The sequence below is a fragment of the Parambassis ranga genome, chromosome 1 (assembly GCF_900634625.1).
Source record: "Parambassis ranga chromosome 1, fParRan2.1, whole genome shotgun sequence".
Taxonomy (NCBI): Eukaryota; Metazoa; Chordata; class Actinopteri; family Ambassidae; genus Parambassis; species Parambassis ranga.
The window spans coordinates 18,504,650-18,517,563 of NC_041022.1; the positions used below are offsets into that span (position 1 = coordinate 18,504,650).

General features: G+C 41.3%; 2 protein-coding genes and 1 non-coding gene across 3 annotated transcripts; 1 reads left to right on the forward strand and 2 right to left on the reverse strand.

Moving 5' to 3' along the window:
- Positions 1-436: 436 nt before the first annotated feature.
- On the reverse strand, positions 437-4,719 carry LOC114452020 (E3 ubiquitin-protein ligase RBBP6-like). The gene is made up of 14 exons (XM_028431128.1): positions 4,554-4,719; positions 3,986-4,085; positions 3,794-3,833; positions 3,155-3,193; positions 2,951-3,039; positions 2,724-2,820; positions 2,490-2,632; positions 2,229-2,401; positions 1,776-1,879; positions 1,332-1,681; positions 1,177-1,231; positions 933-990; positions 800-845; positions 437-722 (listed from the first exon to the last, which is right to left on the reverse strand). Exons 1-14 carry the CDS (start codon positions 4,717-4,719, stop codon positions 437-439), a joined length of 1,746 nt encoding a protein of 581 aa, XP_028286929.1.
- A 1,293-nt stretch (positions 4,720-6,012) lies between these two features.
- Positions 6,013-6,094, forward strand: trnal-aag (transfer RNA leucine (anticodon AAG)). The gene has a single exon. It is a non-coding gene; the product is annotated as a tRNA-Leu (tRNA).
- Positions 6,095-7,538: 1,444 nt separating this feature from the next.
- cacng3a (calcium channel, voltage-dependent, gamma subunit 3a) lies at positions 7,539-11,060 on the reverse strand. The gene is made up of 4 exons (XM_028409070.1): positions 10,850-11,060; positions 8,703-8,786; positions 8,478-8,618; positions 7,539-8,110 (listed from the first exon to the last, which is right to left on the reverse strand). The coding sequence occupies exons 1-4, from the start codon at positions 11,058-11,060 to the stop codon at positions 7,539-7,541; spliced, it is 1,008 nt and encodes a 335-aa protein (XP_028264871.1).
- Between the last annotated feature and the right edge of the window lie 1,854 nt (positions 11,061-12,914).

The window sequence follows — 12,914 nt, forward strand, 5'->3', positions numbered from 1 at the left end:
GGGTTTGGAGGGGGGGTCCAAGAGACTTTTTTGTGCGTCTTGAGGTGATACATATGTGTGCCAATTTTCATAATCCTGTGTCAAACCGGCCAGAGGGGCTACGCGTTGGGGGCGCTATAGAGCCATTTTTATATGTGCATTTCAAAAGTCAGCAAATTTCAAAATTTTTCGGGCGAATGAATTTTTCTACCAAGTTTGGTGAGTTTTTGGGCATGTTAAGGCCTCCAAAAATGCGATCTTGGAGGGGGAGAAAAAAATAAAAAAAATAAAAAAAAAAAATAATAATAATCCTAAGGGTTTCAATAGGGCTCTTGCACCATTCGGTGCTCGGGCCCTAAAAAACTGTGTAAACGTACTGTATAGAAAATTCCTACACTATACCAAACACACAAATGTTTACCCGAACCTTGCATAACAACTGCAGTAACAAAATAACTTACTTGTCCTGCTGGTGGTGCTGTTGTGTGTGAAGAGGGAGAAGGGGGGGCTGTGTAGCAGGTGGAACCCAGGGAGGGTTGAGCCCTGGTGGGCCAGGACCATAAACAGGCTGAGGTTGGTAACTAATGGCAGGGGGTGGGATTAGTCCGGGGCCAGAGGTATACGGAGGCGGGTAGGCCTGTGGTGGTGGGGGATACATGGAGGGAGCTGGAAAAACTGGAGGGACAGGTGCAGGAGGTGGAGCTGGCATGTGAGGGATGGGGTGCTCTCCCCTACTTCTGTACCTGTTACAGAGAAAGGGACACAGGTCAATAACAGACTGACACTTTTCAATGCAAACATTTAACTGGTTAGATCTTACCAAGGTCTACTTCGTCTGTGAGAGTGGCTGGGATGTGACTGGTGACCTAATTGAGCAAAGAGACAGTTTGTTAGTTACTAAATGCCTTTTCTTTAAGCTCACTAATTTTTCGTAAATGAATTAAGCCTCTGACCTGATGGGTGAGGAGGCCTCGTAGGTGGCAGCTGGCCAATAACTGGCAAACTGTAGCTCTGCGGGGAAAAGATGAGATTAAGTGCACAGTTTCTAGAAATCCCTAGTAGAATATTAGTTATTATTTTTAGTAGTAATAATAAATGTTAACAATTTAAAGTTTATCCTGACATAAGGTGATGAAATAAAAACAGGTTATCTGATTCTTGACGAGTCTCTTGCTTCAAACCAAAACATTTATCCACCTGTGATCCACTGTCTGATGACTCTGGTGTCAAAGTGGGTTCTGGCTCCGTTTCCCTTAAAGGTAAAAGACACACAATTGACAAACTTGTGAAAAAAAATATTTCCTGAGTGTGCATTTTTAATTTCTCAGTTAACTTTCTCTGACTTAACTTACCCTGGTGGTGGTGGTTCTCCATGGCTGGTAGTGTGCATAGGAGAATGGTGGTCAACAACAGGTTCAGGGGCTGGGGAAGCACTATGTTCTTCAACAGCAGCAGCAACATGAGGAGGCGTTGGGGCAGCAGTATCAGTTGAAACAGGTGCAGGAGGAGGGACCTGTGCCTGAGAGGCCGTGGATGGTACACTTGTGGGAGGAGGGTGGGTAACATTGGCCAGGAGTGGGTCTTGCTGTCTGGAGTGGAGGGGTCTGACCAACTGCGGCCGTGGCGGAGGCGGGGCTGCATGCTGGACCTGCTTACGCACATGTTTGGTGTATCCCGTGTCATTTTTAAAGTTGTTCACAACCTAAATGAAGACAAACAGGGATTCATCATCATTTCAAAAACAGCTCAGGTATAAAACCCAACACCACATGAGAATATATATTTAAGAGGGCTACCTGTCGAAGAAACTTGTTGGCAATCAAATTGTCAGGAGAAACATCTGACTGTTTACATGTGAAGCAGATATGCTCCTCTGAGTCCAACAAGGCGGTCCTTATACCTGGAAACAGACAAAAACATATATTCCACAAAAGCATAAGGGACATGTTCAATAAAACTAACTTTCTTTCTGCCTCTTTAAGTATTGATGTTCTACTCATTTTAAGAATTATCTTGGATAAGCACATAGAGATTGAGTGGGAAAGTTGTTCCACAAACTGAACTGCAAGAAAATTACACCCATGAACAGCCTGGACAAATGAAAGTGAATGAAGCCCTGTGGCTACATTGCTCAAGTGAGTTCATTCTTAGCAGGAGCCAAACAAAACAGTAACACAAATATCGCACTTTGCCAAGCTTTTTTGTAAACTGAGATTTTTATCAGTACTACACAATTAGTAATAACTTACAATCATCGCAGTAACTGTTTCCACAGCAGGGTATTACTACGGCATCAGTCATCAAGTCATTGCAGATTGGACACAAGAGTTCATCAGGGATCGGGTCTGTATCATCCTCAGACCTTGACTGGTCATGTGGGACAAACGGAGGCCGTTCCTTCTTTCCTTGGGCATATGCCTCCCTAATAATAAAGCTTTGTTAGCAGCAATTCTTCAAGAGGACAGATGTCTGTGGGTATTTGGGTGTATGTTTCAGTGGTTGACACGTACGCATCTATGGCAGGTATCGCATACTCTCCAGTGCTGGTTAACATGGCGCCCTTGGTGCCTGGCTCTGCTTTCACCATAAAGCTTTGTGGTATGCCCTTACTAATTCTCACTGGCTTGGGACCCTCCACACTTTTATCCTGAACCTAAAAACAAAACAAATGCAATATGATCTTCCAGAAAGTGCAGTACAAGTTGCACATGTAGTTAGGAGAGAAGATTAGGAGCAATAATTACAATGAGCATAGGACATTGGCGAATATAGTGACCAGCTTTCCCACAACGATAGCAGGTGTAGTGCGCGGGAGGAGGTCCAATGGCTTTCTTTGAGTAACTAGAGACAAATAACAATTTAGACAAAGTTTATTATAGCTGCATATCTAGATAAAGTAAAAACAATTTTGAGTACAAATTAAAAATGTAGAAATCGTACTTAGGTATACAAATAAGGTGTGTATACTAACTGTATTGGATCGTATTCATGGTTGGACTGAGACATCATGGCTTTAATCTTGTCCTCCTCTGATGCATTTGCGTCTACCAGGTTTGGAGTCTAAAACACATGGTGGAAAAAGGAAATAAGAAAAATGCAGGATGTCAGCAAAGTTAAAAGACTTCTCTATTCAACCTTTTCTTTAACTACACAAAGCATCATACAGAGACAGTACCTTGGCAAGTTGGGCGAGTGACAAAGGAGAAGAATCCGTCTGCAGGAAAATCAGAGTACATACATTAACATACATTGGCATTTGTTACTGAACAACAGATCTAAAGATTTCTATGTTTATAAGATTGAGTTTTTTTTAAATACAAATCACTTGAAAATCTATTTCACACACACACATACTTCTTTAGGTTGTTAAATAAATATATGTTTCCACAAAAAAAACTCCTTCAAAAGACCACACTGGTCTGAAGCAGGCTACAAAATCATTTCAATATGAAATACAGTCATTAACAGTGTGTGTTATTTCTCAGTCACTTATAACGTGGCAACAATTAAACAGTTTTTCATCACTTTCAGCCAATTCACACTTTAATCTGCTCATTTCAAACCAGGGGTTTTAGAGAGAAACAACAAACTACTTTAACTGTGTTGACTCGAGGAAACCCTCCCCAAAAACACATTAAATAACACAGAGGTTAAGATCTCAACATAAACATGTAGCCACTACACAGTGAACACATGATACAATCTGATATCTGTTGACAGAATGTTTTAGAGAAAGGTGATTAAAGCCAGAAACAGGGCGGAAGAAAGAGAGGTGAGGGGAAGAGTGTGTTGTTTTTGGGTTTGTTTTACATACGGGTCTAGAAGATCCCACCACAGCTGTGTCAGAACGATCTCTGCAACAAAAAAACAAGAGAGGCCATTAGTTATGATGACTGGATTCAGCAGCCAAGCAGAGGGGTTTTTCAACTACAATTGTAGAGAATATGTGAAAGAAAAGAAAGAAAACAAAACTGCAGTACACTTAATCACTTAATGGTAGACTTACACAATGAACGTCCTGCCAGCAGGTTTTACTCCACCAATTGGAGTACGGCGGACGATCACGGATGAGTGTTTCGGGATATGGGCTTCATCGTCTGTGTATTCTGTAAAATAAGACACAACAAATTAGAAAACATACAGAACATAACATTTATGGAGCTTGGAACAAAACAGAATCACAGCTTGTGTTAGATGCACCATATATTATTATTAACTTGGAGCAAACCCATGGATTACAGCAAATGTTTACAACAGATTCTCACAACCTAAACTGTATAACGTTGTGGATAAATATATTTTTGCATTAAGCGACTGTTATGCGCATGGAAATGGTGTAATACTAGAGTGGGAAGCAATTGTGGTGTTGACTAGCCTTTGTAAAGTAAGTAAACATTTTTTACTAATGTGGCAGCATTAATTAACAAAAACACATTTTCTGGTTCATTACATAACACAAGTATCTAGAAGCCCTCGTTAACCTTTCCCCACCAACACTACTGTTGCAAGAGCTCAAACGTCAGCACAACATCTACTTGTTATAACATCATACAGAGTGTCTGCTCATATCCTACCTTCTCGAGTCTGCGCATTGGTGATCTGCAGGTCGCAGTCTGTGGCCTTGAGGCGCTCCCGAGCCATAATCAGCCTTTTAAGCTCACTGAGGGTGATATGAAGCCCATCAAAAGTGACTGTATTGTAATCCAGTTTGGAAGAAAACTTATAGTGAACACACAACATTTTTACAGGTCTAAGCACTTATGAGTCCAGTGTGCCTCGTCAGTTCTTAGAAGTCCAATACAACCCAACAGGGTGTCAACAAATCCAAGGCAGTCCGCGCAGCACAATATAAATTTATTTCATCGGTGTTGGTGAGGCCAAGTCCGTGGTAAATTGTCCTTGATGGAAAGCCCGGCCCGCCGAGCTGCAGCCAGTGGCTTCCCGAACAGCAGTCCTAGTGGAAATGTGTTGCTGTTGGTACAGTTCTTATTTTTCAAATCAAGGCAAATACTGCCGAGCCCCACAAAAAAAAGTCGAAACGAAACGAAATCGACGATAACTGAAAAAATTATTCAGAGGGGTTTCGTAATGTCAAAGCTAACATGCTACCCCTCGAGATTAGCTAACGTAGCCTCGACACTGAGCAAAACCTGAATCCAACAGTGACGCTTTTAGCACTCAAAGGTTCCTCTTCGGTCCGCGATTATTTTCCACAATAAAAAAACTGAAGTTGTATATCCAATTAAATCTTCTGTATTAAAATCCATAAAATCCATCAGCGATTAAAGCTCCTTCTCGTCTGGCTGTCACCAAATGGCAGGTAGTTGCCAGGTAACGGATTGACGTTCATAAACAATTATTACTTTGATTGCCGTTGCCCAGCAACTTCATTGTTTTTCAAAAAAATTTATTTTTTTCAAATATTAAGCAATTTCGGTGTCATTTTTAACATGGGAGTCTATGAGAGAGCCCTTCAATGAGGGTCATCTGCCAAATGTATCTCCAAATTTCAAGCTACAGACTCCAATTTAGTCTTAAAACACTCATTAGATGCTGCTCTATCAAACTTGTATTCAGAAGTTGGAGTGGTTTTCGAGGTCTCCTCTGCTGTTACCATGGTGACAGGCTGACACGCAGAGGCATACAAAGCTCTGACTTGCTCTGATTCTCCAGCAATTCAGAGCAATCCTTCACATCAGTATTCAAAGCAATGCTTCAGCTGCAGCAATCAAACTTGCATTTTCTACAGGAAATGCCCTTTTCTAGTTTCATAAAAATGTTTTTGTTCGTTTTCTTTTTTGTTTGTTTGTAGTATTGCTTCTTGCACCTAAATGTAGAGTTGCAAACCTTACAATCTAATATCGTTACTTTATCTTGGCATCACGGTGCTCTTTGGTTGTTTCTTGGCTTTGTTAATAGATTCTCGGTAGAAACAACATAAATGACTTTTGATGGGAAAGTTATGGCTCCGCCTCAACTAAACACGCGTTTGTCACGTGCACGATTTTTCCGGTAATGCTGCATGCGTTACGTGGTAGCGTGGCCGAGCGGTCTAAGGCGCTGGATTAAGGCTCCAGTCTCTTCGGGGGCGTAGGTTCGAATCCCACCGCTGCCAAGAAGTTTTCATCTTTCATGAACAGCAGCAATTTAATCCAAAGTTGCTGTTCTTAATTGGTGCTACAGAAAGGTTGATAAAATGCATTTTCTTTTGCATCTTACTTGTGATGGATCATTTCCTTTTGTTTTTATCTTATCTTCTTTTGTTGACTGGGAATTCACAAATAAATTTGGCAGGTAACTGGATAAAGCTTTCAGGCTAGCCAAATCTAAAACACAACAATAGTAACAGTACATTGATTGATCAGGGCCAAGCCTGGCAACAATTGAAAAAGATCTCAATTTACTTTGAATAATGTAATAAAAGAATCATCAGTACTGCTCAATCTGTCACATTATAGCCCTACTAAACCAATCTGCATGTGGTGTTTTATTCAGGTTTTCAGGGGTAGCATGGCCGAGCGGTGTCTGTGAGGCAGTTAGCACCCTGCCACAACACATTCATACATATTCACACACAAAGAGGCCATAATATTTTTTATGGGTTGGTTAATTATTTTTGCTAAATTGTTTGTGACTTTGTTTTTAAACGTGTACTCTTCTTGGACATTTGCTTTTGTGCTCATTTATGCAAGGACAGATATTTGAATATTCTCTCACACAGAGACACCTGAGGCAACCTGTATGACACAAACACAACACTACCTTGAACCACACTCATGTTGTGAGATTGTGCTAATTCATAAGCTTTATTCGATGTAAACAGAGACTTGGTGACATCACGGTACGGCAGAACCTTTTGTTACACTTACGCAATGCACACTCAGGCGCACCAACAGTCACAGCGAGAGACAGATAGAGAGAGCTCTAATGCATTAAATGGGCTTTTTCGATTTTGAACATAGGTCCACAAAAAGGAGGACAGGCAGTTATGTCATTCTTAGATCTGTGTGTGTTGTCTTGTGGCTCTACATATCTTGTTCTCATGGACAGCTCCTCCTTTCTGTCTCTCTCTGCATGCTGTCACATATTCCTATGCCTTCTACACACAAACTACAGATATATCGTGTAGATATCTCTACTATCGGAGCATAGCACAAACAAAGAGCTCTAATATATTTGTAGATGGTGTTCTTGTTAACTTCTTTTGGCAGCATGATTGAGTTTGACAGGTTAGTCAATTGACAGGAAAACTACTACATCTGATTTTTCATTTCTCACATTTTCAAGCAAAGCTGTCAAACATTTTTTGATTCCTGCTTCTCAAACATGATGATTTGTTGATTTCTTTTCTTTTACTATATTACATTGTGGGTTTTTGACTGTGGCTATGGTAAAATTAGTTGATTTGTGATTTTTGACATCTGCTTAATGATTCACTGAGAAAATAATCAATCCCAGTCTCCACAGTCCTCTTTGTCCATATAGCTTGTGAAAAGACTTTTCATGAAAATGCTCTTCCCTCAGTTAAGTTAGTCTTTTATTTGATCCTCCCTGTCCTCTCAGACAGGCGTTGTCCTTCTGTTGGAAACACAGTTCCCAGGCAACATCTCTGTGTTGTTGTGAGCAGCTGCAGTTGGTAAATCCTCCACAGCTAAGTCTATCTTCCCATCTTTAAGTGGTGAGGATAAGGTGTAGAGCATGAACTCTGAGCCCACAGTCACTGGTGTTGGTAAACCTGCTATGGCAGTGACTTTGGACTCAGGGGAGATGGGCGGCTCTTGGTCACGCACCAAGGATGCTCGAAAGGAGTGTGAGGTGGAGTCTCCCACACTGTGGTTGCTTCTGTAACTGTATCGACGGCTGCGGTTCTGGTAGTAACGGTTACGGTAATAAGACGAGTTGCGGGAGATGGGTGGCTTCATGAGCGATGGCCGTCCTTTGGTTCGCAGCTGTCTGTGTTTCTCTATGAAGACATGGACAGCCAGGACACCCACCATCTCAGCCAGCACGAAGGACAGAGCTCCAAAATAAAAAGACCAGCCGTAGGAGTAACTCTTCTTGTTGTCGCTCTGGCTGGGGTCACCTGAGTTGGCTGATATGTACACAATGATGCCAATGATGTTACTGAGTCCTGTGGAATAGAAGGTCAATCAAATGGGGGACTGCATCTTGTAGAGATACAGCCTTTAACTTAACACATTGCTTCTTGTTGTTCTAATCAAACCTAAAACATGCAGATGGGAGATGCCTGTTTTATAGCTTGTGTTGTGCTGTTGTAGCTAATGCAGACGTGTCTGTTTCAACCCAAACTATAATCTTTTCTTTAAAAAAGTCAAACTACACATGACATGAGGTCAAGTCTAGAGAATCTGAACCCAAGCTACCATATTTTAGAGAGTGCTGTGCAGATTGTTCTGCCGCCTTGGAGCATTTCAGACCGAAACCTACCCCACCAAAATGTTGTACGAAAAACATGTTGTTAAAAACCAGTGTCTGACCTGCAGAGACAAAGAGTATACCCGCGCAAAGAATGACATTGTAGCGTGACTTGTAGAACTCGCTGGCAGCAACACACACACCCCCAAGAAATAACAAGCCCACACTGAGAATGGGGAAAAGGCTGGAGGCTCGAACTGCTCCTAAAGAGAGGACAGGACACAAGAATGAAATGTTCTTCAATACATCAGAGTTGTTAGAGTTATTCGTGGTCATTTGTTACCCACGTAGCAAATATTCTGCAGCATCCTGCTCATAGTCTCCATCCTCAGCAAAGTGATCGATCTCTTTACAAACTCCGCGGAATGTCCCTTTGGAGAATTAAAGAGAACACAGATGTACATTAGAATACATATATGAAATATTCTGGTTCTAATTAAAAATACAAATAACAGATCAATATTATATTATTGTATTTCAGGTGTTTTTTGTTTGTTTAATTAGCCAAGGCACTAACTGATTTATATGCTCACTGAAATACTTCTGTTTGTTATTTACATTTTAAATCTACAGTGTGAACTTTTGTCTCCCTCTTATGGCAGTGAGAGTAATAACACTCTAACACCTGTGTATATGCCTGATGGATTAGCCTAGCTGGTTAACACAGACAGTGTGTTTCTTCCCTGATGGAAAGTGCTCTACAGGTTGGTATTGCTAATGTACTTGGAGTGTCAGTATTTGATTATTATTTTCCAGACTGTTATCTTTCCTTTAAATGTTTCTTTTTCACCTGGAACATTAGAATGTTTTCTCTGACTTTGTTTTTACTCCAATCTGCTGCTGCTCTGTTATGTGTGCTCCCACCTTCAGCTAAACAGACACTAGATTTAAAGGTACAGTATTCAATCTTGAAGCAATAACCTGCAGATTGACTAACATCCGGTATTGGTGCAGCTACTGTATCTCAGTATATATGACACAGACAATCACTCTAATGTCCAAGTCTTTGCTGTACTACATTGTGGACCTGTGGAGGTTCAAGCATCATCTGGTCTCATGCTTCCTACTCTCAGTAACCCTTGAACCAGCACTGCCTTTCAACGTTTGCGCACACAGGAATGTATTGATAAATGTGTCCCTGTGTGCCATGCTGATTGACCGGTATTGATGATGTGACACTGTCACCATGGTAACCAAAACAAAACTCATTCAGCAGCCACAGCAGATGTGTCAGAGTGAAAGAAAAAAATCAGTTTCTGTTTTTCTGGTTGAAAATGGTGAGAAACCATTCATATGTATAACCCTGAAGAAATCAGCACTGCCGCCTTCATTCCATATCAGTTTTTTGCCCACGAGGCTTAGGCAGCTTCAGATCTTTCTGTCTCTTTGCTTTTTGTGGTGCAGACTGACACACACACAAACACACACTGGATTGTTAGAGCATTGATGTCTTCTTTATGCTTTGATGCTTCCCCATTAAACCATTTTGGAGCTTAGTGATACTGGGACAGCAGCAGCAGACGGAGAAATGAGAAAGCTGAACATTTTCTATTCATTCAGAAAATGAGCAAAGCAAATAGAGGAGATAGACTGAGAGGAAGGAATGAGGCTATTAAAAAGCAATAAATAATTGAAAATGTAATTTCCATCTATGGCATATCCAGGACTCAATCTCTTTTCTATTGCTCTTTAAGATGCATCTCAACAACAATCAAAATCTCATCATAAATGCATCTCAGATCGAATATGAGGTGTGATTTTCTCAGATAAAGAGAAAAGTAAAACTTGTGTGTATTTTTCACTGACTTTGAATGGGGAGGAGTCTTTATAAGGTTGGAAAGTGTTATCAAGGATGGAGCGCTATGAAACTTTTGCTTTGATATTTTTTATTATTATTTCTCCTGTGCAATAGTTGTCTGCATCTCTCACAGAAAAGTCCTTCTCATAATGCACATATATACAATTCAGACAAAACAACTATACAGTGTATAGGACAATCGCTCCACCTCCAGCAACAATAAAATACATCAACAAATATTTCCAGCAACAGAGGCAATTTGGTCTGTATAAAGTTCTCTGATTATCTTTTTATACTTTAGGCACATTTTATAGTCAAGTATGAGTAACGTTGTATTTCTTTGTGTGTACTGTGTACTGCCAATTTATTCAATATTCAAGATCCCAAACATGGCGGCAATTCATATGGAAACCCTACATAACAACTGTTATGACATTCATTATAATACTATTTTCTTTAAACATGGTCTATAGCAGTCAAACACTATTCTATCCTGTTGATGTGGAAATGCTTTGTTAAAATAAAAAGTCTCTTTAAGTTGAATTGTTTGTTATTTATTGTATTGTTGTAAGTAAAGTGTACCGGTATCTGTCACTTATTAGTGGTAAAACTGCATGTTGATGTGTGCGTTCCTACCCTCAGTGCAGCAGGTCCTCCACAGACCGGAGTGGGTCAGAACCTCCTCGTTCTTGCGGACCGTCTCGTTGTCGTTGTTGCTCTTGGAGCGGCACACGCCGCGGGAGTATAGCCAGTAGTCCGTGCCCACCGCGATGGTCATCAGGCTGAAGGCGCAGAACGCCCCCGCCGTGGTCAGCAGCATCATCACACCACGGTTACACAGCCTCATGTCGGCGCAGCCTCCTCCTCCACAAACAGGATTTTAGTAACTGTTCAAAACTTTCCTCCTGTCTCGTACCTCTGTGTGGATCGAGTCAGCTGAAGGGTGAGAACACAACTCAGATGCAGAACACATCTTTGGCAGCCAGCGCTTAATTCTTATAGCTTGATGACAGGACGGAGGAGTTTGTCCGTTACATTATGATTGATGAAAAAGTTCCACGTCAAAGGCACAGAAGAGCACCAGGGCCAGTAGCACCAGGGCGGCCTGAACCCTCAGTAATGTGGTTTGGAGAAAAGACTACCAGCAGCGCTCCTCTGGACACGTTCTACTTTGTTGTAACTCAAATGTGCGTGGTTCAATGTGCGGATTGCCCCGCCTGCCAGGATGCGTGTTCCTGCGTGTGTGTGGGTTCCTGGGGGCGCAGTGGTCCTGCATATGGACAGCAGTTCAGCACCATGGACAGCAGCTACTAGTTCAGCACCATGGACAGTGACGGCACTTTACATTGATGACAGCATCTGATTCTATTATTATATTAATATACTGAGAATCTTTTCCACATGCCGGAAACATGTCAGCTCACTGGGTCCTGAAATAATACATGTGAAGGGACAATATGTTTCTAGAAAGTAGAAAGCATGGATTAGACTTAGGTCCACCATTTTCATCCAGAGATAAAAGAATAATTAAAACAATGAAGATACTCATAGACTCCTGTAGACGATGTCTATATAGTGGTGCTGCTGGTGGGCATCCTGGAATATAGTCACAGTATTACAGGGGCCTAATGCGGATCTCTCAGTTACAGGAGAAAACCAAGCAGTGCGGGGACTTCATGAGTCCAAGACAGCTCTCCATCCACAGTCCACAGTTAGGATGCAGAAGGAGCCAAGCGGTCACGGTCAAGATTACAAACATCCATAAACACAGATCCAGATGCTCCGTGACAGTGAGTGTAAAGATGAGAGAGGACTATGCTGTACTAGATACACTACCATTCAAGAGTTTGGGGTCACCAGGTCAGTTCTATAGCTTCTCTGATCAGAAGAACAGTTCAGCTGTGCTAACATAATTTCACAGGAGTTTTCTAATCATCAATTCGCCTTTTCAACACGATTAGCTAACACAATGTACTATTAGAACACAGGAGTGATGGTTGCCACATTGACAATGTCTAGACGGTATGTCTGATTACTTTAATGTTAACTTTTTTTAAAAACTTTTGAACGGTAGTAAACACGGAAAGTGTCTCAAAGCCATAAACTTAATATAAATGCTGTGTCAAGAAGAAAACATAACAAGAGTTCCTGAAATGGTTTTGTGATAATTCATTTTAATATAGGTATCGCTCTGTATAGGTGTCTCTCACGCGCAGGTAAAGACGGCGCATGCAACACAGGCATACTGTCCTTTTACACAACTTCAGGTTGCTTAATAGAAGTTGCCCTCTTCTCCTCAGCCTCCTTTGCTTCTCCTGCCTTTTGCATAGTAAACACGTTATTCTCCCTTGCCTGTCTTTCATGTGTTATTCATTTCTCTTCAAAATGTACTGAGGTGAATGTTACAGGGCAAGACTGCAGAAAAAAAATACAGATTAGATTTAAGGGGGGAAGAGGGAGCGTGAGAAGACAATGTTAGAAAGTGGCAACTGAAAGTGCTGAGAGAGAGAGAGAGAGAAAGAGAAGGGATGTGCACCATAACATGAAACCCACTTGAAGCTTTAGATCCCACTCCTATTTACACATACACTGAAACACAAGCCATACAGAAGTAATACATTTACTTTATATGCTCACATTTTCTTGTCAATACAGCCAACCAGTCTCTGCTCCAGGCCTTGTAAGGCATATTTCAACACTG

Bases quoted from the DNA above. Each gene is read 5' to 3' on its own strand.
- cacng3a (XM_028409070.1), bottom strand. From the start codon at position 11,060: ATGAGGCTGTGTAACCGTGGTGTGATGATGCTGCTGACCACGGCGGGG. The intron at 8,619-8,702 runs GTGGGTAACAAA...TCCTCTCTTTAG, and splicing joins TGCTGCAGAATATTTGCTAC to GAGCAGTTCGAGCCTCCAGC. The intron at 8,111-8,477 runs GTCAGACACTGG...TCTATTCCACAG, and splicing joins TATACTCTTTGTCTCTGCAG to GACTCAGTAACATCATTGGC.
- LOC114452020 (XM_028431128.1), bottom strand. From the start codon at position 4,719: ATGTTGTGTGTTCACTATAAGTTTTCTTCCAAACTGGATTACAATACA. The intron at 3,040-3,154 runs GTACTGTCTCTG...CATGTGTTTTAG, and splicing joins CACTCGCCCAACTTGCCAAG to ACTCCAAACCTGGTAGACGC. The intron at 2,821-2,950 runs GTTAGTATACAC...ATTTGTCTCTAG, and splicing joins CATGAATACGATCCAATACA to TTACTCAAAGAAAGCCATTG.